Raw genomic sequence first — 26,159 nt, 5'->3', positions numbered from 1 at the left:
TTTCATGCACCATTTGCGGCACACGCCGGCTTTGATGCCAGATCACGTGAGAGATTCTGAGGGACACGCGCAAGAAAACTGAGGCAGAGCGGCTACACAAGGCTGGTGCACTGCACAGTGGAAACAGGAATATTAATATCAACATTATAGCTGCTGGTTCCATGTATGCTAAATAGACACCTTTAGGGATTTAAAGGAGTTCGTTTCAAGTGTTTTGTGACGTGAGCCATTTCGAATAAAAGTTGGTTGCAGGCATATTTTTAAATGACATTAAACTCATTATACGATCAAAGCAGTTCCACACACCTCTATCTAGGTAGGAGTGTCTGTACCACCACTCCCTGCAAGGCCTTTCTTATCTGGGTGACTTTTATCCTATTGGACATTTCTCAGGTCTGACCCCACAACTATACATTCCTCTTCCTGACCTCTATCACTGTTCCAAAGACAGTCTCCCTCTACCACTTGTTTGTAGGATTTGAAGGACAACATTAAGAGGACAGAGGCTCTACCTAATAAGGGCTCTAAAGTCAATTACCACAAGCGGCTTGATCTGCCATAATAAGCCAAAATAAGAGTGAACTTCTTGAGTTGGATTTGTGAATGACTGAGCTCATAGATTCTTCCAAAGTACAAATAATGACGTTTATTATTATAAATACACATCAAAAAAAACCTGTGTGGATCCATTTGCATATTACATTGAACAGCTCAGAAGCTGATTTGTGGAATTCCAAACATGAAAAAAATACTTCCTTGCACTTTTTTGGTTGTAAGAATTTTGTATTAAACCCGAGGATTTAATCTGCCCAGTTAAAAGCCTTAAATGGAAAGAAATCTACCACTTATTTATGATTTAGGCTTTAAAAGAAATATTCACGGGATCAATTTACAGTTGCAATTTTTTGAGACTTATGGAAATCCATCAATTTCATTTTGAAGACAACATCCAAAGGTAGGTAGTTACCTATATTATGTGGGCTACATTGGTCGGAAATGGACAGAATTCAGAGTAAATATCTTTGTTTTGTGACTTTGTGATGAAAGCCATCTCTGGTAGTCTGAAAATGAAATTAACACATTTTGTTACATTTTATTCACAGAAAATGACGCATCCATTTATCATGCATCACGCTGAACATCAGTGGTTCCAAGCATGATGCATCTTAACTTTTTATAATTGTCAAGGTGGCTCCTGGGTTGAGAAACGCAAACTTGCACAAAGCAAAGTGTGAAACAGAACCAAACCTAACCGAGTATACTTGGTCTGAATGCATTTTATAGTCTGTGTCCTTTTCCTTTCCACAACAGTCAAGTTCAATCTTCTTCAGAAATCTGAAAAAATATCCATATAGATGAAATCTCAGTCTCTAGTTCTTCTCTCCTTCAGCTTTGGCCTACTTCACCACAGTGACGACATGCTTCTCCTTCTCAGACACCACGGGAACGCTTCCTGGTTTGCTGTGTTTGCGAACATTCCTCTCCCTGAAAAATAACACAAGGAATCATGAATGTGAAATGAAGCTTTCTGGTGAGAATATTCAAGGAAGGATGGAGGGACGGGGAAGGGAGAGAACAGCAAACAGTGAGGATGGTGACTGAATATGAGACTGTTGACCTAACACCTACGTCACAGACAACACTGATGCACTCTGAAAATAATGCATAAAGGACAGATAGTTAATCATTCACAGTTCAAACACATGTCTGACGTATCATAATACTCCTGGTAATTAAGGGGGGAAAAAAAGAAGCTATGAATCACTGGACGGCAGTGCAAACTAGGACAATCAATCCAGCATATAAATGAGTATTTAATGCCAACTGAGACCATGTCATAGAGGGCAGTCCCATCTGTGGTATTTTCCATCAGGCTGGTGTGACTGCTTTAGGTCAGACATTTCCTGACATCATGGATAAAGAGTGACTTTAATGTGGCTCCTATAACAAAATCAGTTTCTGTGTTATGTAGAAAATGAACGCGTACTTTCTACGACGAGCCTCCTTCATAACCCTCAGCTCCTTGGTCTGGTGGTAGATGGTCTTTGGTAGATGTCGGTGGCGAGCGATGCGCCTGATTTGTGGGTGGTGCTGGAACTTCTCTTTTAGTTTCTGACTGTAGTTGGCAGCCTCTCTCTCCCTGGGGGCCAGCTATATCACACCAGAGAGGAAGAAGTTATTACATAAAACAAATTTTAAAAACGATGGAAAAATTAAGAGAGGAGATGAGTGAGAGATCAAAGAAGACATCAAAGAAGGCAAAGAGAGAAGACGACAATTAGGAGAAAATGTATACTGGGGTCATTGTTGACCCTGGAAGCCAAATTCCGCAAGTTAAATTTGGTTGCCCTTCTGCAGCTTTCACACTGCGTGACCACCAGCAGCTCAGGTCTGCTTCGTTGTCATGGAGCTATAAAACAATCCATCCTCAGACCAGTCAAAAGACTTCCTATTTCCGTTTGATTTAAAACATGGCGTTCAAGTTATTGCAGAACTGGGCCCTGTACTATGAAGCAAGCCCAGCATATCCAGGGTAGGGCTGTTTGATATAACGATATATATCGGATAACGATATAAAAACATCCATCGTTTCATTTTACGCTATCGTTTGTTTCGTGGTGTCGCAAAATAAACTGTTCACGGCAATATTTTTTCATTGTTTTAATGGTCACTGTAGTGGCTATATTAATTTCTTAAAGTTCTCTCTTTCTCTTATATTTAATATAACCACACTATGGACAGACAAGCGCCTGTTTCTATGCGTTGTCGCTAGCAGCAACGACGGTAAAACCATCGCGTGTCCACTTGTTTATTTTCCACATAAACCTTTCACAATAAAGCTCATGATCCTGTTGAGACTTCTCAAAATAAACTGAATCACGTGAAAAGGTATGCAGAGTATTTACAGATGAGAAGCAAAAAAGAGCCGCCAGGTGCTAAAAAAATAAACCTTAAACGTTAGAACAGGCGCTTGTCCGCAGCACGCCGTGTAATAAATACTCAAAGAAATGGCGGCCGTTACAACTTATGTCTAAAAATGTATGGTTTAATGCATCGGTTAAAACACTTGACTCCAGGTACACGACGCCCAGCTTGAAACACTTCAGCTGCCCGAGATTCACAGAATTTACAGAAAATGTTAAATTTTTGTGATTTATATCGTCATTGGGACGATAGATGTTTTATATCAGGATATGAGATTTTGGTCATATCGCACAGCCCTAATCCAGGGTATATTTCTATTATCTGGATCCACTTACCCCAACGTTGGCAATCAGGATAAGTAACACACACACGCACGCACACGCACACAAACCCTTGTTCTCATCTAACTCTGAGAAAGAAAGTAAATATAATTACATAAATATCTCCTCTGAGACAGTCATGATGTGCAATTAAATACAGGTTTTTTTCAGTGAATACTGGTGGTGACTTCTTTCAGCCACAAACAGGAACGTGCTCAGTGGACTTGTTAAATTGCTATTCTAACAGTGCTTGTTTAGAGCTGCAGTTACGGTATGTTGTCTAATGTTATAAAATGTTGGACAATACACTAAGCAGTAACTTCTTTTTGACAACATGTTCACTCAAAACTGAATCAATGTCTGTTAAAAAGTAAAAAAAAAAAAAAAAAAAAAAAAAAAAGCCGGTGGCTCATAAAAACCACTGGCTAGCTGAGCATGTACTGGCTGGAGCTGCTCCCTTAAAAGGCTTTTATTCTAATTAAAAGCAATGATTTGTCTCAGATTCAATTTGCTAGAGAAGAGCTGTCAGATGCTGATCCTGTTGTACTAGACTAATTCCCCTGGATACAAATACTAAACACTGATTGTATAATCAACAGGAAATTCAAAATATGAGACAGTACACAATTATTCATTTCATAGGTTTTGGTTTGGAGGGATCATACATACCGGTAGCAAGGCTCTTATGAGCCAAACCAAAGTTTCTAACCGGTTACAGTGTGGTGTGAAAACAAAGCATGACACGCTACAGTTGGGGAAGTGGGGGGTATGACGCTTGAGATGAGCGAGTGTAACATAGGGACAGCTGCTCCCAGAGAAAACCTGCACAGGGACAGTGTGACAGTGACTGTTGGCAAAACAGATGAATCTATTTAGTCATTTAGTCATCCTGTCAACCCAAAGTCGAGGGGCCTGCACTACATGGTGTCAGTATTAACTGTAATCCTGCTGAGGCTCTGAAAACTTAAGCTATACACACCCAACCCTCTGCAGAAACCGCCACCACAATAAACCTTCCACTGCTATTAAAACTAAACTCACACACACGCCCATTCAGCTATCTTAGTGAGGACCTTTATTGAAATAATGGTTTCCCTAGCCCCTTACCCTAACCCAGACCTTCCCAAAGTGTGGGGCCCGCCCCCTGGGGGGGCAAAGCCATTGCAAGGGGGGTGCGGAATGAAAAGGAGGAGAGAAAAAAACGCTTGGACACTGCTAGCACGGGGCGCCCACAGAAACGCAAAGCAGGAGATGAAGCATAGCTGAATATGTTTCCAAACCAACTTCATTCTAAGCCAAAGACTAGAAAATATGGTGAAGCATATCTTCCCTTTGGCTTCACCTGCACAAGTGCCAAGGTAGGTCTCCCCTGCAGAATTGGTTTTCCCTGCATCGAGAGAAGCGCTGGGCTGTTCAAATCACGGACAAACAATATCCCACAGTTGTTTATGTTTTTAAACCCGTTTTGCACAGAGAGGCATTGCTTAAAAAAATGTATTGATAGCAATGAAAAAAACCAAAAAAACTGCACGTAAAATAATCACATCGTGACGCCTCTGCCTTTGTAAATGGAGGGACAATAACTGGGTGTGTAAATGTAAGCGTGTAAAACCTGAAGATAGTCAGATTAACAGTATTTTGTCTCTACCTGCCAATCTGCAATTCATCTCATGTAAACAATAACGTGGCGCACAGCGTGACGTGAAAAAGGCACATACCTTTGACGTTGCGTGACCAACTCTGTATTCCTCGTCCACACGTAAACGCAAAAAAGGAGTTTGAAAAAAATCTCAGTTTTCGGTGATTCGTAACGTCGTTTACGTGTGGACGAAACAGCTGCGTTTTCAAAAATACCCGTGTAGGTGTGGACGTAGCGTAAAAGAGTTAGTATTTTATTACTACCTGTAATTTATTGCAGATTACTTGTATTTGCTTAATTGTTTACTAAATGTTTGAGGTGTGAAATAAACCACAATGGAGCAAAATATGGGTGTGTGTGGTTGGAGGATGTGTTTGTGCGTGTGCGTGCGTGCGTGCACGTGCGAGAGGGGGGGGGGGGGGGGGGGGGGCGAACATTTTTCTTGTAAAACAAGGGGGGCCCAGCAAAAAAAAGTTTGGGAACCACTGCCCTAACCATTAAAAATGAATTCACACCCCACTTAATCTTTTCTTTTTTAAATTTGTTTTTAACCTTACACTAGACTATAATTTACAAAATGAGCCACGTTTTGTAGCAAGTCCTAAAACTGTCAGCTGACTCATTTGGAAAGTGTTTAGTGAGACCGCTGCTTCTCATAACTTAAGCGGGATCACTTTCCCCACAGACTTCTATACAACTGGATTTCCTTTTGCAACCACCTAAGCTGGCCTCCTACTGGTGTCTAGAGAGAATGCACATCCAGACTGCCAAAGAGGCTTATAACCAAATTGAGAGTTTCATTATGTCCGTGCTTTCATTGTGAGGTAAAAGTAAAAAAGAAAAAAACTAGCAATGTGAGAAATATTCCACTACGAAACAGCTCTACACTTTGACTCTATGAGTCAACCGTCACACACAGATCCAGACTAGTCACTGAATATAACGTTTTGTCATCTTCTTGGGACACCTACTTCACAGCCTGTCTCCCTGACATGCCCGGTTATATGGAACTTGGCCTTCAACTTGGAAATGGTATTAGGGCTCACTCTAGTAATTCTGAAACTTGGTTTTGTAGAACATCAGCTTGAAGTTGCTCTATGGCACAGATCGAGATCAGTCACATGTGGCATGCTTGGAACACACACCAAGTGACGGCTGTAGCAGGGTCCTTGCTCACAGTTGCTGCTAATCAGGGACTTGACCGTCATCACCAACCAGCTCAACCAACTGATGCCTTTTTCCTTACAAACGTGTAACTATTAAGAGGAGAAACTTTCCAACAGTATAAGCTTTATTACCAAGATGCACAGTTACAACAAAGAAGTCATCGACCAAATGCAAATTTTCTTACTTTTTGTGCAAAGTTTATACATTTTTAGCAGTCTGTGTTACCTTCAATCCAAACTCCACAGACAGGCTGTGGATACCTGTGTGTATTTGCTTTTGTTCCGTCGGTGTTACCCCAAACCATTTTTAATGTTTCCGACTTATCCATGTGTAACTTCAGTCAGCGTGTATTGTGCTCTGTTCTCTTTTGGTAGTTACACTGTGGCTTAAAGTCTACAGTGTACACACCAACAGCTGTTGCTGCTTTGCCGCTTTCCCTCTTGTCTGACTTATGTTTTATCAGATTCTCCATGTTTCCTAATATCTGCTATCAACTGATTAAGTAGAAGGTTATAACAAGATGCAAAAGACTGAAAGCAAAACCCAACTCATAACAAAGCTACAACGCCTTGTTTCAGACTGTAAACGCCTTAAAAAACATAAAAACTAAATCACAAGCACTATATTTTCATGTTATTGACTCAAAAAGTAACAAAGCATGTGAGCATCAATAATTCAGTTGCGTTGACTCTTAACATCTTTTAGGTCTTGGTCTGAAATACAAAGGGTTAAGCTAGAACTGGAGTAATGTGCAGCATCAGATAGAGAACTCCCCGTCAGTGCAGCGTGCTGTACTGATGGTGACACAGACAAAGCCTTGAGTCGGCGTTTCAGCATTTCCTGATAATTAAAGACCATCTGAGTACAACTTGAATGTTAATGCTTCATTATTTTCAGAGTGGCCCCCCGCTTTAAGTGATTGGCCGATTTTAAACTGCTGATAGGAGCAGCCCTTGTCTGATCTCTTTAAGTGCAAAGCTTGCAAATAAATCTCCCCTTACACAGTTACAGTAGAACAAGTGCCAAAAGCAGGCCAGTTTTCCACTCGGAGCCTGCATTAAGAGAATAGGCGAGAGTGAATCCGATTAGTAATGAAAGATGGCTGCTGGAGATGGCACGAGAGAGGCAGCTGATCTTCGTGAGTCAGCCACGACCAGGATTGACAATAGCACAATATAAATGCTGATTTCTGCCATTAAAACCTACATAAAAAAAATTATTGCATTAACGCTCTCTAACAAAGACAGCTGGAGTGGAAATTTGGGAGAATGCTTTGTCGATGATTTGTTAAATAACTGCACAAGCACTGAGTTTTTTTGCCCCCCCCCCCCAGGTGCCCCTGTGCCAACCGGTACATTGTACTTATTGAGAGAGTGACTCTACCCTAAGTCAGCATCCATCAGGGCACTTGGCAACAGTAGTGCCGTAGCTCCTGGCACAGTCACCCACTCTTACACTGCTGAAGGTGGGCGCAGAGCCACAGCGGTGTCGAAGAATCCAGCTAACTCATAAAACAAGTAATAAAGTGAAGGAGAAAGATATAGTGTGTTTGACAGCTGAGGAAAATACAGCTGCCGACTGGCAGGTAGACATCGTGATGAGGAATTACCTGAAAAGTTGCCAAGAAGCAGCAAGTTGCCTTTGATATGAAATCAGTAGGAATAATGGAGAGAAGACGAGGGCAGACTCACCACTCCTAGTTTCTCGGCTGCGTTGGCTTTCCACAGTCGGATATTCATCTCGTCTGAGCCGCTCAGGATGTACTTGTTGTCTGCAGACCACTTTATACAGATGACGTGTTGCATGCGTTTGGTGTGGTACACCTCCCTAAATTTTAATTTTTAAAAGATTGCAAGGGAAACAACAGGAAGCCAGTAATTACTGTACACTGTACACCTAGAGACACTCTTCAAACCACTGATGAAGTGCATTTTATAAGCCAGCCCTCACCAAAACAACTCTTGTATTATGACAGAAGAGGGCTTACAGAAATGTGGTTACACAGCTCAGGTTTGTTGTTGTGGAGCTAGAGGTTTTTTGTGTTTATTTGTTTGTTTTTAAACAGCACCAGGTAATAAACAGGTATCATGATAATGTTTAATATCTGCTTTCTGATTACATAACAGAATTGAGCCTATAAGTAGAGTAATTAGTAACACTTGTGCTCTATCTGCTTTGATCTCACAAAAAAAGGGGGAAAGTGATGCAAAAATACTATATTTCTACTTGCTGCCTACTTACTAATTGCCACGTAAGCCCTCACCAGCCCATGCTGTGATGCTGTCCGGCTGGCAGCTAATGTAACACTACTACGGCTATTTGTTCTGGAGCTTGACAACAGTACAAACAATACAGCATGTACTATTAAGTCACATAGAAACCAAACAACGGGTTTGTTTTTTTGTGGTTCATTATCAACCAGCAGCCATAATCTGCTACTGTGTTCAACACATGGCCTTTTTCACAGGGTGTGTTTGGAGCATTTTGACATTATCCTAGTAGAAAATTCACAGCTGTTATTATTACACTTGCAATTGATTTAAGTTAATGTTTAACAGATATAATAAATAATATACTCAATATTTAATCAATTCAAGCCATCAGCAAAAACACATTGATTTATTGCTGTTCCTTTTCAAAGACATTCTTCAGCTAAAGCCTTAATAGATCATTAAAGATTAAAATATGAGCCAATTAACATTAGCTGTGTAACAGTTCTAAAACAGACTTAAATTGAGATACGAAGATTGTATAATGTGCAATATGAGTATTGTATTATGATGTTCATAAATTATATCATGGCAGAGAGGAAGAGCCAGTAATTGCTTCATTACTGTAGCACTACCAGCTAGTAGCTTCTGGTATGTTAGCTAGCTTTGTGTAAATATACACAGCTTATCTGAGCTGTTATCCTCATCTTCTCTTGATTTTTGCTAAATAAAGCGAATATTTCTTTGTTGCTGTTCAAACAATGTGTTTAAATGTAAAGGAAGAAGTGACACTGAAAACCTTTTTTAATAAAATGTATAACTGCATGCTAATTAGCCAGAAGCTAATGTTATTTTGCTAAATAGCAAACGGTCAGTAGTTAGCACTACAGACATTACGCGAGAGAGAACTGGGAAGTCAAACCAATGCTGAATTCTGAAATGCTAATAATTGTTTAAATTAAACTTCATTTAAATGAGGCTTCAAAAAAAAAAAAAAATCCTGACAGAGTGTTCATAAATGCTTCAACATGGTTTCCATGTGGCGAGTCCTCCTACAGGTACCCGATTAAAGCCATAGACAATATAAAAGGTGGATACAGCTTCTGGTTCTGAAAAGTGAAGCCATCAGGGTCCATTAGCAGTGGTTGCTTAAACACAGGCAGTCTTATGGAAGGGAAAAGGGACCACCCACTTTTTAAAATGCTCCAAATTCCCCATCCTTTTTCTCCAGTCTTATCAGAAAATCCTTATATACAGAGTTTTGACCCTGGAACCAAACTAACTATCTACAAAAGTGAATAACAAACATTAAAATGTCCTTCACCTTTCTTATAAAATTTAATCCTTTTCCTTTTTGTAGTGTTTATATGGTTAAAAACAGTGATGAATAATAATATTTTTGAATATATTTTGCAGTTTGTGTTGTGTATATAAAGTAATGCAAAGCCCAGTTATAGATCTAGTGCAGTGTTCCTGACCTGACATTCAGTTTTAATCAGACAGACTTGTGGTTGCAACAGGAGCACATACCGTCATTTCAATACTCATTTTACGTCTGCTTTGGATTATTACAATGTTGTGGCTCATAATCAAAAGCCCTATTGAGAATATGAATGGGATTTTTACTTCCTAAACCTCAGTGTTGAGGTTCATAGAAGTCTATGCAAAATCATCGCTCCGACTTTACCTTGGAAAACACTGAGTTTACGCGCTCAGTCACTCGTTTTGGATAATACTGCATAAAACATTAAGTGACTTTTGTAAATTTTGGTCACCAACCAATATGCTCATTGGCTGACACATTTTGATTGACAAAATGGCCTAAAACACCGAAGAGAGCGAAGGTGAAAACATTCATCAATACAGAGCTTCACAAACCAGAAGGCAACATCACGGTTGCTACATCCATTTTTTAGTTGGTCTATAATCAGGCATGGCAGTCTGGTGAGAGCTGCAGTGTTTAAAAGTCATGAAAGTAAAGAATGAAAGGAAATAACATCAGAAGAATTACATATTTTTTTAAGTTATTCCCACTCAAAGGGGGTCAAAAACAAAGCTATGAACCAAACCAAAGGATTTATGCTATAATTGCACCACAAATTATACAGCATAGTCAGCAACAGTACAATTTTTCCTAACACTTTGCTGGCACCATAAAGTTTGATCAGCATTACTGACCTGCTGTGTCCACCGTCCTTGGCGAAGATTCGGATGGTCTTGTCAAAGCTAGCAGACACAAACTCCTTCCCCGTGGGAGCATAGTCAACATCTAGCACAGCAGACACATGGTCCATGTGTACCGTGATGGGCTTGGCCAGGTACCTCATGTCATATGTGTAGAGGCTGGTGAAAAGGAAAAAAACAAAAAACAGTTTCTATGAGCTGGGGAAAAAAAAAAAAAAAGGACCAGCTAAAATATGATTAAATCAGAGTTTCTTTCCTAGACTCACTTATAGTCCTCATTTGCACATGTGAAGTAATAGGCTTCCATGGGGTTCCAGCTTAGCGTGTTGCTCCTCATTGTCATGATGACCTTAAGAAGAAAGTAAGAGCAAAGAGTAGCTGATTATCATGCCGCATCCATGTAAATTAACAGGGAGATAAACAGATGCATTCCTGCACAAACTGTAAGGGAAGATTTACCTTTTTAAGTGGTGTAGATTCCCTCATGTCGTAGAGCACTATACTCCTGTCAGAGGCACAGCTTGCAAGAAGTTCAGTCTGTGGAGAGGATAACCCTTGACTTTATTTATCAGCACATGTGTTGGCTTTAAGTCGCAATAAACACCTGTGAGCTTATACGTCCAAGCAACCTTTTTCGTCACATGACTGGAGGGCGGGGCCCATGTATGTGAGATGTAGCACGTGGTATCTTACCTCCACAGGGTTAAAGTGCACAGAGCTGAAGCTGTCTACACCCCAGGTGAAAGAGCGGATCGGGCTGCTCCTCTGCTCATCCCAGATGTCCACCTGCTGGCCGCACGTTGCAAATACAGGATCGTTCTGATGATGATCCAGACCTGTGTACACAGTCTACAAGGGACATTTTTTTTTCATTCATACTTCACTGATACATGAATATGCAATTCTATGCGATGAAACAGCAAAGTTATTACAGCATACTTTGCCCAGGATGGTGTTAATTGGCTCCTCTTCTTCTCCGTAGCCTGGTGATTCCATCTTCCATTGTTTGATTGTTTTGTCGTCACCGACCTGTTGCAGAAAAAGAAATCATGTTAGATGTCAGCTAATATGAAGTCAAACAATTCGGAAAAGTCTTCAAAAAGATGATCAGTTACCGTAAAGAAAGAGGTCCCACAGTAACGCACAACCATTCCCCGCACAAAACCTTCATGTGCCTGAAGCGTCCGAACGCACTCGTGTTTGGACAGATTCCACACCTTCACCTGAAGATCAAATCCAAAAGGAGAGTCCTGTCAGTTTGCAAGAATGGCTGAGATAAAAGGAAATGCATCTCTACATACCTCCCCATCACAGGAGCCTGACAGCAGGGTGGAGAGGCTCTTTGCGTGCTTGGCCATACAGTTCACCCCATCTCTGTGACCATCCAGCGAGGCCACGAAAGGCTTGGCAAACACACGCTCCAGCTTGGTGGCGTTCAGAGCTCGAGTGTACTCCCTGCTCACCTCAAACGGATGAAGGGACGGGTCATAGTTTCTGGGGACTAAAAATACACAGCAGTCACTTCTTTATGTGCTCAAAGAAAAGAGCATTTCCATTAATTAAAAAAAAAAAATCCAAGCGTGCAGGTATGTTGCTGCTAACCAAGTCAAGTAACACAGACTGTTTAGGCTCCATAATAAGGAGTTTAGAAATGTGTGAAGCAAAATTTGTAATTCCGAACGTGCTAAATGCAAAGACAGCTTTGCAAAATTAGATTAAAAGCATGACTGTTGTGTCAATAGCTTTAATCAGATGCTAACACTGTAGCTCTTTCGTATGTATGCTGTTAGCTATTTAGCCGAAGAGTTTCACTTACCGCGCTGAATATCCAGTTTGGTCTCCCGGACATAATCATCCGGATTCCTTGCGATGACTTTAACTTTCATTTGGTAGCGGAGGGGCACACGCTTACAGAAAGGGAAAATTATAGCAACAAAAATATTAGCAAGTAGTGAACACACCAGCCATGTGTTGATAGTGAACAGAGTCGGCGATCTCGCGTTGCATTGTGGGATGCCCGGTCCTCCTGGTTGCATCACTCACAAGTAAAGAAACGAGTACTAAAGTTACAACATTTAGAAAGAGAAGGACCGGAAATAGTTTTTTCTTTTGTTTGTTTTCAGCTAAATCAAGGAAAACCAACGCCAACCTTCTGAGAAAGGTTCACGGAGACATCAAGCGACCTTTACCGAAGACACTTGAGAATAAGATATAATAATTAAGGGCAATATTACAAAATTATGAATAAATAATAGATATAGAAAAGCCTGTAAAAGCGCTACTTAAATCATTATTTGAATAACCAAACTGATTATATGTAATTTATGTGGAAAACAGTTTTAATATAGTTAAGTTTTATCAAAAATGTCTCCGAACCATCATACAAAATATGTCGACGTAACTAATCCTAACTTTTGTATTAGTAAAATAAATAAATGAATGAATACAGCATATTTCATGTGTGAATTATTTTTGAAGTATTTAACCGGAAGTACTATTTCAACAACGGGAACTTGTCATTACTTAATAATAACAGCAAGGTCGAGCACTGGGTCTGCGACTTGACTCTTGGAGAGTGCGTTACACCTGTGAGGTACCTCCGGATGTCAGAAACGTGGTGCGTCATTAGCACAGGAGAGATATGAGGACGCTGTTCCGTCCTCGTACTGTATGGAAACTGCAGCAGAGTAAGCGAGGGGTCGCCTCAGTTTTATAGAGAGTTACATTTTGACACGCTGCGTGCTTGCGGTGTTGTAAACACTGCTATCTGGTAGGATCTAGCTAGGTAGCTAAGTTGCCCATGAGCATGAGCTCCGCTCCAAATCACGGTCCCGTTTCAGAGACAGGACTGCCCGGCAAACCCGTGTCCGCTGTCTCGTTCGGCGGACGACTACAGAAGGTCTTTAGCCATGTGAAGGTAGAAAACCTGATCGCGGGACTCAGCGGGGGAGTGGTGTCAACTCTGGTGCTTCATCCTTTGGACCTGGTCAAAATCAGGTTTGCAGGTACGGCATGAAAATATGAACTTTTAAAATCAATTTCCTTAGTGTCTGATGTGTCATGCTGCTATGACTTTACTTGAATCTGCTAAGAAACTACTGCTATGATGTGTTTAATTTGTATCATATGACTTCAAGGTCCGTAATGTCTTTTAAATGCAGTAAGTGATGGACTTGAATTAAGACCGAAGTATAGTGGCATGGTGCACTGCATGAAGAGTGTCTGGCAGCAGGAGGGACTGAGGGGACTCTATCAAGGCGTGACACCCAACGTTTGGGGTGCTGGTGCATCTTGGGGCCTCTACTTCTTCTTGTACGTAAGCTATAAGCTTTAATGAGGACATGAAACGCTACACATGAAAGATAATTTACATCATGGAGCCCTGTTCGCAAAAACTGACGTAGGTGTAACACTTTCTGTGAAGCTAGATCACTTTTGTGCTGTCCCTGGCTGTTACAATGAGTTTTATGTTAAGAAACCGAGGATGTACTGTCCACTTTCACTGTCTGACTCTTTAGCAGTAAGTGGCTGCTTGTTGTTTTGTTAGCTGCACTGAAACTGGAGAATCTAGCTGTTAGCCGTAATGTTCGGGTTTGTACAACACCCTATGAATGAAAAAAGCAGCATGTATGACTTTACAACTGCAAGATGTCTTATTGCCCTTGCCCTGTTCCCTCACAGCTACAACGCAATCAAAGGGTACACAAAGGAAGGTCGTCAGGCTGAACTGAGTGCCACAGAACACCTGGTGTCAGCGGCTGAAGCTGGTTAGTACTACCCGTGTTTGAACGCTGCTGCACTCCCCCACCATATAATCAGCACATGATCAATAACAGCAGCTAGATATGACTGCTACAAGCTGGTAGTAACTGACAGGGAGTTAGTTACTTGTGGTTCAGGGCAGCCTTACATGCTTGTGTGAATGGGGGAAACGAAGGCATTTACAGCCTTCACAAGATTTTCAATGGAAATAAATTGAAGAAGCCGATGACAGGGAGGTTTTATAGCTACCATCAACAGTATAAAAAATGAAACCAAAACAGATGTTTTATTGATTTGATCTTGTGATTTATTTTTTATTTTTTATTTTTTTCTTTCCCGCCATCAGGCACTTACACCATTCTAATGAGAAGGTTAGAATTATACCTGGGTGGCATTAAAGAGCCTAATGCACAAATGCACTCTGTTGCGCTTCTTGTTCAGTTTGGTGACACGGTGAGCTAATTCCAAACTGTGTTGTGCACAAACAGCTGGGCATTTGTGTGAGATCTCTAGCACAACTTCAAATAGGTCTTTTTTCCTGTACCACTTTAAAGTCAGGAAGTCCTTGGTCCTGTTCGTCAAGTCATAGATATTGAGTTATAGTAAATGACTCTTCACTGAGGGGCCTGTGTGCTAATCATGGGTCTAACAAAGTAATAGAAGTCACGTGTGTTTCCTAGTGACATTTCCTTTCTTGTCCTTGCCTAGGCATCCTCACGCTCACCCTTACCAATCCAATCTGGGTGACCAAGACCCGGTTGGTGCTGCAGTACAGTGCTGACCGAAATGGCAAGCAGTACAAGGGGATGTTTGATGCTTTGGTTAAGATCTACCGCCATGAAGGAGTGTCTGGACTCTACAAGGTGAGACATGAGTGTGTTAGTGTTCCTTATGATGTAAGATTGCATGGTTAGCAAGTTTAAACATTTGGGAGGGGTGGCTTAAACTGGGAGATTTTTCTACACCTGTTAATGCCAGAATGTTTTAGTAGTCTTTATTACTTCCATATATTTATTCTCAACTTTCCTTCTTTAAAATATTATCCCTGTTGAGTAACACTCACAGACATAATTTCCTCGTCCATGCTCCTTTGTGTCTGCCTCGTCCCAGATGGTGAGATTCAGTGTAACAAGTTGATAGGGCTGGGCCATATTATACCGTTCACGGTAATACCGGTATAATGTTAGGCAACGATAGGAAAATGAAATATCGCGATAGAATGGGAGTAAAACGCGCATGCGCAGTGCCTTTGTTTTCATACGCACATGGCCGATTGTTGAGTGAAACAGATGAACCAGAATTGGTTTGTAAAAATGGTGCAACTTCCGTGATGTGGAACTGGTTTGGTGTTTGTCCGTCAGATACACGACAAAGCACATTTTTTTGCAGAACATGCAAGCGGCCGTTGTTATTGTCATATTTGTCGGACTAAGATGCTCTTAAATCTGGGAGTAATCTGGGTCCTAAACTCCGTATGCTTCAGGTCAAACAACACTGCAGCATCACTTAGAGTTAAAAACTGTCTAAATTCTTTCATCTTTAATAAAACGATCAGCATTGCTGCTTTACCAGGTGTAACTATGAAGTTTAACTTCCAGGCATCCATGAAAACTAAAGTTATTACATTTAACGGAGTTAGACGTTAGCAGGAAGCTAGCGGAAGTTAGCTCGCTAGTTTCGCTAGTTACCTAAGCATGATATAGCATGTTCTGACTGAGAGATTTCTGAAAAAATTCAAACGTACAGCTCTGCTATCACTTCCAACATAAATGAAGACAGGAAACTAAACAGCAGTGACGTTTGTAGGGTTACTGAAGTTGGGCTAGCTGGTATATAATGATGTGCTACGTGATCGCTAGCAACACAGCTATGTTAGCATAACATAAACAGTGAAGCTGGAGGACGAACACTAACACTTTTCCACTTATAAAAGTTAACGTGAAGGTTCTTCATGGTTAGAGACAAATGCAATCGCATGGCAGGATGCTGTAAACGGACCAAACTTCAGTCAGGAGAACAACTGAGATAATCCATCCACAATACAAGGTTAGTCATTAATATACTGCAACAACATGGGAATAGAGCAGCTGCCAGAGAATTCAACATTAATGAATCAATGGTACAGAAGTGGAGGAAGCAAGAAGAATGAGTTTAATAAAGTTTGATTTATCTGACTGCTTTGTTTCGCTTAATGTGCCTTATAATCCCGTGCACCTTATGGTCCGAAAAATACATACTGCACACTGCAGTTTAATGTTGCAAAGCACCTCTTTTTAACTTCAGTGGATATTATACATGGTTATGCTCAGGATATGTCAGCCCATTTCTACTGGAAATGCCTTTTGGTTAAACTTTCAGCAAGGAATTTGCATTTGCACTGTTACATTTTTATAAAGCTTTAATGTACATAAAAACCAGCTTCTTGTTTAAGTGAAAATAAATGGAAGGTTGTCTTTTTGCGCTAGTAATGTTGTGGAGTTGTATTTTGTCTCGCATCAATTATATCGTCGGTTATATCGTTATCGCAAATTTTCAAATATATATCGTGATAAATATTTTTGGCCATATCGCCCTGCTCTACAAGTTGATAACCCTCATTTGTGGCAGCTTTTCTGTCATTTGTTTGGTTCAGCTTAAACATGCATACCCACTCATAAAGAAATCACAGGCATCTCAGCTTTGTTACTGAGATGGCACACTAGCAACAATTCCTTAAAGACCTGACAAAAAAAGTAGCCCACTGTGGTTTTCAGACTACCTGTTGGTGTCAGAGGAGAGACTGTGCTGTCGCTCGCTTAGATACCAACATGGTGTGTTTGTGTGTGTGGTGGGGATCATTAGGTTTACCACCAAACATTCAGTGGAGATTAGGACTCATATTTCATATTCAGATTTTGGGAGTAAGTACACTCATTGTTAAAGAAAGAAGGCTCGGCCCTGGTGCAGCTTTTGTTGGTTTGCTGAGTGATGTCCTGGCATGTTTTCTTTTTGAATTATTTAGCTTTTTTCATGTTTCTAAGTGGGGGGACAAATTAATGTGTTCTGAATATCCCATCAGATCTCACTTTTGCTTATTTTGATAGGAATACTGAAGACCTCGTAGGCGCTATTGACTTTAATCACCACTAGAGGGCATCAACTACCTTTCTAGCTGGAAAAAAACACAACCCATTTATACAGGAGTGGAGGTTTTAAGCAGTATGTCAGCTTCTTCATTAACAATATTGAATTGTAATTTGCTGTCGGAAATGTTATACCTAAAGTTCAAGAGAAAATAGGGCCAAGGGCCCTTAATTTAATTAAGTTCATTTTCATTTATATAACGCTAAATCACAACAACAGTCACTTCAAGGCTCTTAATATTGTAAGGTATAAACCCTACAGTAAAAACCACAACAATCAGATGATCCCCTATAGCAGGGGTCCCCAATCCCAGTCCACGAGGGCCGGTGTCCCCGCAGGTTTTAGATCTCACCCTGGGTCAACACACCTGAATCACATGATTGGTTCATTACCAGGCCTCTGGAGAACTTCAAGACAGTTGAGACGGTAATTTATCCATTTAAATCAGCTGTGATGGATCAAGGACACATCTAAAACCTGCAGGGACACCGGCCCTCGTGGACTGGGATTGGGGACCCCTGCCCTATAGCAACCAGTTGGCGACAGTGGGAAGGAAAAACTCCCCTTAACAGAAACCTCCAGCGGAACCAGGTTCACTAAGGGGAGACAAGACAAAAGACACACTGTGGAAGAGAGCCAGAGATTAATACGAACTAATGATTAAATGCAGAGGGGTGTATAAACACACAGAGAGTAAAGAGATGGGGAGTCACAGATGTGTGGGCTTTTCAGTGGATAAGTCACACTGTGGGAATTTGAGTGTCAAGTCAGACCGACTTACAGAGTATGTCTTTAAAAGGGTTATGTTCCCGGTCTGCTCGGCACGTCTCATGGAGCACTGCAGTTCATGACTTACGAAGAGCTCAAGAGAGACTACAACAAATACAGAAAAGCACATTCAGACGCAAAGCTGGTGAGTCACTAACCATGAGCCACAGACAGGCTGGAAACATTGTTTAATAAAACTCAGCCATAAGGCTTGTAACTTTTGAGTCTAATGAGACAGAGCCCACAGTTGATAACAAGTGACTCATCAGTTTTCCTACACTGCTCTGCTCCCTTCTTCCTCCTTCCATTTATCTGTCTGTGCAAACAGAACCCATTGGAATACATCACAATGGCAGCATTATCCAAAATATTTGCCGTGGCCACAACATACCCATATCAAGTGGTGCGAGCTCGCCTGCAAGACCAGCACAATAGATACAATGGAGTTATTGACGTCGTGAGACGGACATGGAGGTAAGACACCGATCCACTCACAGTGGGACCGAGCGTGCCGGCCCCGTCTCAGGTTCTGAGCACAGTTCGAGTGCCTGTTATGATTGATGCTTAACATTTTCCCACTTGTCTCCTCAGGAATGAAGGTACCCTTGGTTTCTACAAAGGCATCATCCCCAACTTGATCCGCGTCACCCCAGCCTGTTGCATCACCTTCGTGGTTTACGAGAATGTGTCTCACTTTTTTCTCGGGCAAAATAAATGAGGTTTTAAAAGCAGGGCACGGACTGCCCCGAATGCTGCAAACTCGTGCTGACACGTTGGCGCCGTGCGGAGGAGATGCAGGGGAGGACCGTGTTGATCGACGCCGAGCTGTCGTCGTCCAGTACGTGTAAATGTGCTGAAGTGAAAATCACTCATGTGCACTGAAAATAAGTGTTGCCAAATGGAGCAGCAACAGTTTTTTTTCAATACAACTTCCTGACAGTTGGTGAAAAATGGCAGACGCACAATGAAGTTATAGGGAGCATGTCTGTTGCTGTTCACCTTTATGGGGACAATGTTGCTTTAACAGTTTGTTTTTGTTTGTTTTTATTAAATACTGGTAGTGTGAGGGTCTTTTCTAAAGAGGTGGATGAATATTTCATCATGCAGCAGTTTTGTTTACACTTTATGCTTTCTGGCAACAGAGAGATACAGTCTCAACTATAAAACTATGAAAAACTTCATTATAAACATCAAATTCATGATCGGCTCAGGTTCAGATGTTGCAGATGTGTGAAATGATTTGCCTGATGAGTGCTTTTTTTTCCCTGACGTTTTTGTGTCATTGTATCAGCTGTGCTTTATAAGATTTTATTATAAAATCTAAAATGTGCTTTAAATGCAGTCTCATGCCTGATTCATGTGAATACATTAAATGTTACTTTGTTGTTGCACAGGCAATAAATATGCAGTGTTTCAGAAGTGAGAAGTAACATTTCCTTAAAAAAGAAGTGCTTTATTAACAGTGATAATGCATATAAACAGGTCACAGGAGTACAGAGTTTAAAGGTACTGTCCATGTCTGTTGCTGTACTCTTAACGGCAGCCACAAGCTGAAAAAGCTACAGTACAAAGTTTATTTCCGGTAGACAGAAAAGTACAGTAATCGTAGGCTTGTCGACGGGTGTAGCATTTAAACAAAACTCAAAAACATTCACGTTCCCATCAGTGACGCCTCAGCAAACCACACCTGATCGTTGTGGCGCGTCGGATAACATGCTGTCACGCTACCAAAACTAGGTCCCTCCCATTCGTATTGCTTTATTTTCCTTACTTAGGCAATTCCTCTATGATAATCCTGGATACGGAATTCCAGCCTGTGGATGCGTCTCCTCTTGGATAATCAGCGCAGGTCCCCACCCACACCGCCACATCAACCAGCCCTGCTTTGACACCCTCACACAGCCCCTCAACTGCAGAGAGAGAGACGGAGAGGGAAAAAAAGAGAAGACGGTGCAAATGAATTTCAGGGAACACCCAAACCGAACGCCGAGACAAGTTGTTTTCTGACACAGCGGTGAAAAACTGGGCCTTTCAGGTTTAAAAACAGAAACAAAAAATAATTAAAACCATGTAATCTTTCATGTCTGCAGTCAACACTATTGTCATGTCTGTGCAGTTCATTTAAGGCTGTTCATTAGCTTAGCTTAAAAGGACTGAAGCTGGGGTGGAGCCAGCTTCACTTTCTAAAAGTCCCAAAGCAAAAAAGGGTGATAAATTGTGAGCTGTGGCTTCTTCACTTCCTCCATGAACAATTTGAGGAGCAGAAACTTGATGCTCTCAACTGTTGTTTCAGTTGATAACCCCGTATAATAACCCAGTCTTTTCTTAAAAAAAAAACAAAAAACTTTAACCCTTCAAAACCTGCAGCTGAGACAGGTTGTCCCAACATGTTTTTGGCTGTAAATCTCACACACAGACTGTGTGTGAGGCACATGAATCCAATGCTCTAATACTGTGAATCTGAGAAGTGAACTGTTCTACACATCTATACAAGCCCTTTTGGGCACTTTCCAGAAAAAGTCTCCAGGTGTTCATCTCTCAGTTTCTGAAAGAACTGGAGCTGCTGTTACTCGCCCAAATCGCAGTAAAGAAGGGGGCTTGGTTTGCCATGTCAGCCTTGGCACATCAGGTCGCAGAAGGCTAATAAACAACATTTAATGTATTAAAAATACATTAAATGTATTTTTACAAGAAATGGGAGAAACTAGCTGTTTCCCCCGTTTCTTGACTTTGTTGTAGCTTAACTAGCTGCTGGAGTGTGCACACAGTTTTCATTTTAGTGTAAAAACCACAACAAAACATGAATTGGTCTGAAGTACAGTTAAAAATGTAAACTACAAAATCTAAGCGTCCTTATGTCCTTCATGTGAACCACTGGATTTAATTACTGCTTGGACTTTTTTCTCTCTTCTTATGGTGGGAAGCAACAGTTTCTTGCAGCAGCAACAGACTAAAAAATGTTCAACAGGAAATTCGTGTCACTCTTCACACAACTGCTTCTCAGGACGTCTGTTGTGAACGGCTCTCTTGAGGTTATTCCTATCTTTAAGTTCTGTCCTCTGACTTGGTTTCTCTAAAAGGTGGATTTTCTTTGAAGACATTCTTCACTAGCTTGACTTTGATGTTTAAAGTTATTGCTCCAGCCAGCATGGTGAGCTGTGCAGGCCCAGAGGCAGCAGAAGAGCTCTAAGACATCATGGTGCCACCACCCTGCTTTCTCCTTTAGAGCCTCCAATCTAGTGTCACTAATTGGAATAATTGGTAACTCGTGGCTCCAACTCTGATGATGCCATCAGCCGAGGGCTTGGAAGTCAAACCTGTTGATCTTAAGTGAGCCTGACCAGTGGAATTCCCATTTCTGTCAGTGTAAAGAAGTTTAATTGCACATTTGATCCCCAAGATATGTTAAAATAAGAAAAGGAAGCACAGTTTTAACAGGTAATCTTAGTTTTTTCTTTTTCTACGTGATAAAGAAATGCTTCTGTAACGGAAGAGAAAAACCTGTCAGCACAATTCTTCAGGCTAAAGTGTAAGAGATGGACATGTTAAATAGAAAATGTTCTTTTTTTATATTATGTATCATCATTTTGGGGTTTTTTGTAAAGAAATTTCTACAGTTGACTGTGAAAAATGTTTTTTAAATCCTATACCTAATGACTTTGGTGTAGCATGAATGGCCATGGGGGAGGTCTTTATCAGTACTGATAAACCTGTAAAACTTATGAAAATACAGTTAAAAATTCAAAACTTTTGCCTTTCTTCACATTTCCCAAAGCTGTGAAATAGGACCAGATTTGAGTCTTTACTGGGCTGATTCTGGCTCCTGGGCCTTATGTTTGACACTCTTGGCTTAGGGGTTCATTGCTTTTCCTAACATGAACGAAAAGAGTGCAACTATTCATGTGTTATGAGCTAAAATATTTTGTGCTTGTTCATAATTAGGACTTGGATGAAGACCTGACATTAATACAGGAAATTCCACTTCACTTAATGTTTCTTTCCATAGCATTACTAGCACCGTGAGGTGGGAACAAGTATTGTTCAGAGTCTGTGTCGTACCTGAGGAAGTTCTGTGGATGTTGATGGTTGAGTTGAGCTCGGGACTCCCTTGGTCTAAGTAAATAATTGACTCTATGGGCAGTGGTCCTGTGCACTCCGCTCCGTTGAAGGTGAAGTACCACCTCTGGCAGCATGCGTTTTTACACTTGAGTCTGAGGGAGCCACTGAAGAGGACTCTGAGGGCGCTGTCAGAGCGCAGCTTGGTGAACGTGCAGTCCTGCGACGCAGAATGGAGCATAAGTGTGTGTTTAATGTGTGTTTGTAGTGATTGAAATGCCTGCATTCCCCACAGATACAGTGAGATACTTACAGCCACTTTACCCAGATCGATCCCGTAGTTCAGCGAGTTCCAGGCACACTGCTTGTAGTTGGGTTTCCAGGGTTCCTCAAAAACTTCAGTAACGCATTCTCCTTTCTCGCCTTTCAGTCCATCGCGGCCTGGGATACCAGGCGTCCCAGGAATGCCGTTGGCCCCAGGGTTACCGTCTCTTCCAGCGGTGCCTGCTGGACCCTGCAGGCAGCTGCCATACTGAAAAAAGAAACAAGGAGAAGAGGACATAGTGAAACAAAACCATACTACAACAACATGATAACAACAGAATCTATTGTTATCAGACTTCCTGTTTTAAGACTGTCTTTCTTCCAGTGAGGTTAAATCCCTGTTTAAACTGCATGCACCACAGACACCTAAATGCTGCCATCCATCCAACCATCACACACAAGGAGCCAGATTACACATCACACAAACAACTGTGCTGAAGGAAGTGCAAAAAGCCGTGTTATCCAAATCAAGCCAAAGCAACATGACCAACAACCATGAAGCCGCCGAGCAAGCAAAACATAGCTCTGCTGTTAATGAGGAACTGAAGGCTCGGCAGTGGCCTAAATTAGTGGCTGTCTGGCCACTCATCCCTTAATGTGATTCATTGTCCTGTTGAACCTTCTGCTATGTTTAAACAGACGCAGCATCCTACTCAGGCTGACTCAAACCCACGCAAACACACACACACAGACCGGGGGGGGGGGCGCTTGCCAAGCCTTACCACATGCAAATATAGACACAATGAGGATCTAAATAGATCTGCCCAATGTGTTCCTCAAAGGGACGCTCTGACCAGTAGATTGCAGTGTGTCGTGTAGGTTCAAGCTTTTTTTAGGTGGAGGTGGCTTTTCCTTTGTAAGCAATTAGGGACACAAGTTGACATACAGAAATGTCTCCTCGCCCTTAAGTAAGCATGAAAGGTGAAAGCATTTTGCAGATTTTTGGAAGGTCGTTGTTGCCCTTTTGCTCAGTATGCATCTGTGAAGTAGTTATGGAGAGTAGGAGGGGGGCATGTGTCCAAAAGGCATTAGGGCAAGAAAAAAAAAAGCAGAGGAGGAGAACAAAGAGCTTTTACACCAACATGGTCAAAGGAGCTTGCAAAGAAAAACACCAACATCTTAACCAGACTTAACCAGACTTGAATCTCTGGGGTGAAGTTAAAAAAAAAAGTATTTCAGATGATGTAAATCTGAAAAATGCCTGGAAGTTAGAGAGTCAGAGCATTTATCATCAGCTGCTGTGAAACAGATGGTCCAGTGTCTGTTTTAGCCATTACGCGGCTAACGCTGGAGCAACCTGGAGATGTGAGACCTGACATCATCTGTATAGAAGTCTGGGAAGTGTCTGGTGACAGCAGTAGATTGTGGGTTTGTATGCATGAAACTAAATAAAGCTGGAAGCATGGCTTTCATGCACCTTGGCAAAATTAGGTGGCAAAACGTGGAAACGATGCAAGGACTCCCCATTAGTCTTGGAGTTGGGTAAGGAAAAAGTCTTGGTGTTTTACTAAGATTTTTGGAGAGCTTTCAAAGCAGAGTAATGAATGGATCCTCTGTCCACTTCGCCACACAGCTGACTTTTATATTAGCTCCCAGTCTGCTCTTTCTATAGTGGTGCTGGCTGCCTGCATGAATTAGACTCCAGCCCTGCTGAATATTAGTCGCGTACAGTCTGCTACTGTAACTGGAAAACTAAAAGGCTGCAATTGGCCCGAAGAGCTGAGGAATCAGGAGCATTTTATGCGTTAGTCAACACAGAAGCAGGGCCTGAAGCTCTCCTGGAGCATGCAGAGCGGAGCCTGGGTATAATGCTCAGCTTTGCGCGATTTTTAGATTGAAAGGAAGCCGATGAGATGCAAAGCAGTATTTTCGTGATTACCATGTTGGCCAAGTAAGCAGGTCTTTCTTCTCCAGAGTGTCTAGTGCAGTTGGGTTTTTCGGCATCGTTTCCAGTGCACTAGACACAGATGGTGACATAAGGTTTTTTTTTTTCCTTTCTTCTTTTTTAAAATTAAATCACTGTGGTCACGGTTGTGGAATATTAAAGAGAAACTGCTTGGGCGGGCTCGACTGGGTCCAGAAAAATAAATACTAGTTTCACTTCTGTTTGATTCCTAAAAGATTCAACATCTGTGTGTCCAGTTGGTTCCTTCAATCACTAAACAGATGCATCATTGAGGGTTATGAAATCCTATGCATAAACAATGTAAGATTGATAGGTATCGTGGGACTGTGAAATTAAACAGTTGAACTCTGCCTTGGGCACTGTTAAAAATATCATATTACCCAGCTTTAAACGTACATTTAAGTTTTTTGCCCAAATTGCACCCACTTATAAACTATTCAAACAGTCGGATGGATAACAAAGGCCAGCAAACAGTATGAGGCAGACCACAACTTCCTGTTTAGTCCCCCCTTATGTCCACTCAGTCGTGGAGGACAGCCAGATCTGGTCTGGAGTAATAGAAAAGCAGCTGAGTGTATAACAGCTACAAAGTGGGATTTTCTGATGTGCTGCTGTCCACACTATTCTACATGTGGATAAATCTTTTAAAACATTTTTTCCTTCCCTCTAATGTTTAAAGATACAATTTAAAAATAGCAATGCATAGCGCTAGAAAAAAGAAGCCCAGAATGAGTTGTAAAAATAGGCAAAATAGTCAGTGGATGTTAAATGGGATGCACCGAAAAACAACTAAATGACGGTAAAGCTGAGTGTAATAATTACATGTTGACGTGAGCCTTTTTTCTCTCTCCCAGAGTTATAATGCCACAAAATCTGTCCACTCCTCTCCTGCCACATGTCTACTTATTTTGGAAGCTGTCGTTAACGGCTACACGGTAATCTTATCTAACCCCTTTTACCTTGTCGGCGTCAGGATCCTTTCGGTAGCCTCTGCTTCTCACCTTTTCCACCGCATAAAGAGGCAAAGCCAGGCAGGCGAGCAGCAGCAGGCGGACAGCGAGAGGAGACATCACGCGTGCGACAGAGACGGCCGACTACCGTGCGTTCTGCGCGACTCCAGCCGGTTATAGCCCAGAGGGCTGGACCAGGAGAGGGGGAAGGAGCCAGTCACCTCACTGAAATGCACTCTAGGGAAAACATAGCTGTGAGAGTAACGTTAGGGTTAATAACTGACTCACACACAGTCACATTCATTTCCATGTTTAATTGAATATTTTATCAAAATGAAACAACAGTGGTAGAAAATTATATTAAAAAGAAAAAAAAAGTTCACAAAAATGTTTGGAGTACTGATAAGACTACAGTAGAGCTACATACGTCATAAGAAAGACCCTCATCCACATGTCAGAATAGGAACATAACATAGAAAACATACAAGATTCCCTTTTAGTGTTACTGAAACTGTCCTTTCACTCCCAAATAAATCTATGTAAGTGAACTGAGGGGTAGCTCAGTCCCTTACACAGCACACAGACAGCACAGTAAGGCACTCCTAATGAATCACAGATGTTGTTCTGGAGGTACTTGAAGTAGAGATGCTGCATGTGGTCTTTTTTTTATTTTAACAAAAATGATCTCAAAACTAATCTTTCTATTTATTTATGACAACTTAGTAATCAGTGGATAATGCTACTAATGACAAATAGTGCAAAACTTGTTTTGTTTCGTCGATTTCATACACTGTTGATACTATAGGGATATCGTGATAACTATAT

The 26,159-nt window shown here is 41.4% G+C and overlaps 3 protein-coding genes across 5 annotated transcripts; 1 reads left to right on the top strand and 2 right to left on the bottom strand.

The window, feature by feature from the left end:
• Nucleotides 1–631: 631 nt before the first annotated feature.
• dcaf13 (ddb1 and cul4 associated factor 13) lies at nucleotides 632–12,462 on the bottom strand. Its single transcript, XM_080895719.1, has 11 exons — nucleotides 12,262–12,462; nucleotides 11,747–11,946; nucleotides 11,561–11,668; nucleotides 11,385–11,474; nucleotides 11,139–11,294; nucleotides 10,905–10,982; nucleotides 10,712–10,794; nucleotides 10,440–10,604; nucleotides 7,743–7,878; nucleotides 1,988–2,151; nucleotides 632–1,485 (listed from the first exon to the last, which is right to left on the bottom strand). Exons 1-11 carry the CDS (start codon nucleotides 12,329–12,331, stop codon nucleotides 1,398–1,400), a joined length of 1,338 nt encoding a protein of 445 aa, XP_080751845.1. The 5' UTR covers nucleotides 12,332–12,462; the 3' UTR covers nucleotides 632–1,397.
• A 513-nt stretch (nucleotides 12,463–12,975) lies between these two features.
• Nucleotides 12,976–19,400, top strand: LOC308406090 (solute carrier family 25 member 32-like). 2 transcript variants are annotated; one of them, XM_080896912.1, is made up of 7 exons: nucleotides 12,977–13,450; nucleotides 13,607–13,757; nucleotides 14,127–14,212; nucleotides 14,916–15,070; nucleotides 18,130–18,243; nucleotides 18,427–18,572; nucleotides 18,690–19,395. In XM_080896912.1, the coding sequence occupies exons 1-7, from the start codon at nucleotides 13,246–13,248 to the stop codon at nucleotides 18,814–18,816; spliced, it is 984 nt and encodes a 327-aa protein (XP_080753038.1). In that variant the 5' UTR covers nucleotides 12,977–13,245; the 3' UTR covers nucleotides 18,817–19,395. The 2 variants fall into 2 exon arrangements, with proteins under 2 accessions (XP_080753039.1, XP_080753038.1); XM_080896913.1 differs by lacking the exon at nucleotides 18,130–18,243 and having other exon boundaries at nucleotides 12,976–13,450; nucleotides 18,690–19,400.
• A 125-nt stretch (nucleotides 19,401–19,525) lies between these two features.
• LOC308406091 (collagen triple helix repeat-containing protein 1-like) lies at nucleotides 19,526–25,531 on the bottom strand. 2 transcript variants are annotated; one of them, XM_080896915.1, is made up of 4 exons: nucleotides 25,386–25,531; nucleotides 22,468–22,686; nucleotides 22,158–22,374; nucleotides 19,526–20,008 (listed from the first exon to the last, which is right to left on the bottom strand). In XM_080896915.1, the coding sequence occupies exons 1-4, from the start codon at nucleotides 25,452–25,454 to the stop codon at nucleotides 19,866–19,868; spliced, it is 648 nt and encodes a 215-aa protein (XP_080753041.1). In that variant the 5' UTR covers nucleotides 25,455–25,531; the 3' UTR covers nucleotides 19,526–19,865. The 2 variants fall into 2 exon arrangements, with proteins under 2 accessions (XP_080753041.1, XP_080753040.1); XM_080896914.1 differs by having other exon boundaries at nucleotides 25,344–25,501.
• Between the last annotated feature and the right edge of the window lie 628 nt (nucleotides 25,532–26,159).

The sequence above is a fragment of the Rhamphochromis sp. 'chilingali' genome (genome assembly GCF_963969265.1).
Source record: "Rhamphochromis sp. 'chilingali' genome assembly, chromosome: 11".
NCBI classification, from domain to species: Eukaryota; Metazoa; Chordata; class Actinopteri; order Cichliformes; family Cichlidae; genus Rhamphochromis; species Rhamphochromis sp. 'chilingali'.
Note: the sequence above shows the minus strand (reverse complement) of the source record. Positions and strands in the feature narration are given on the sequence as shown.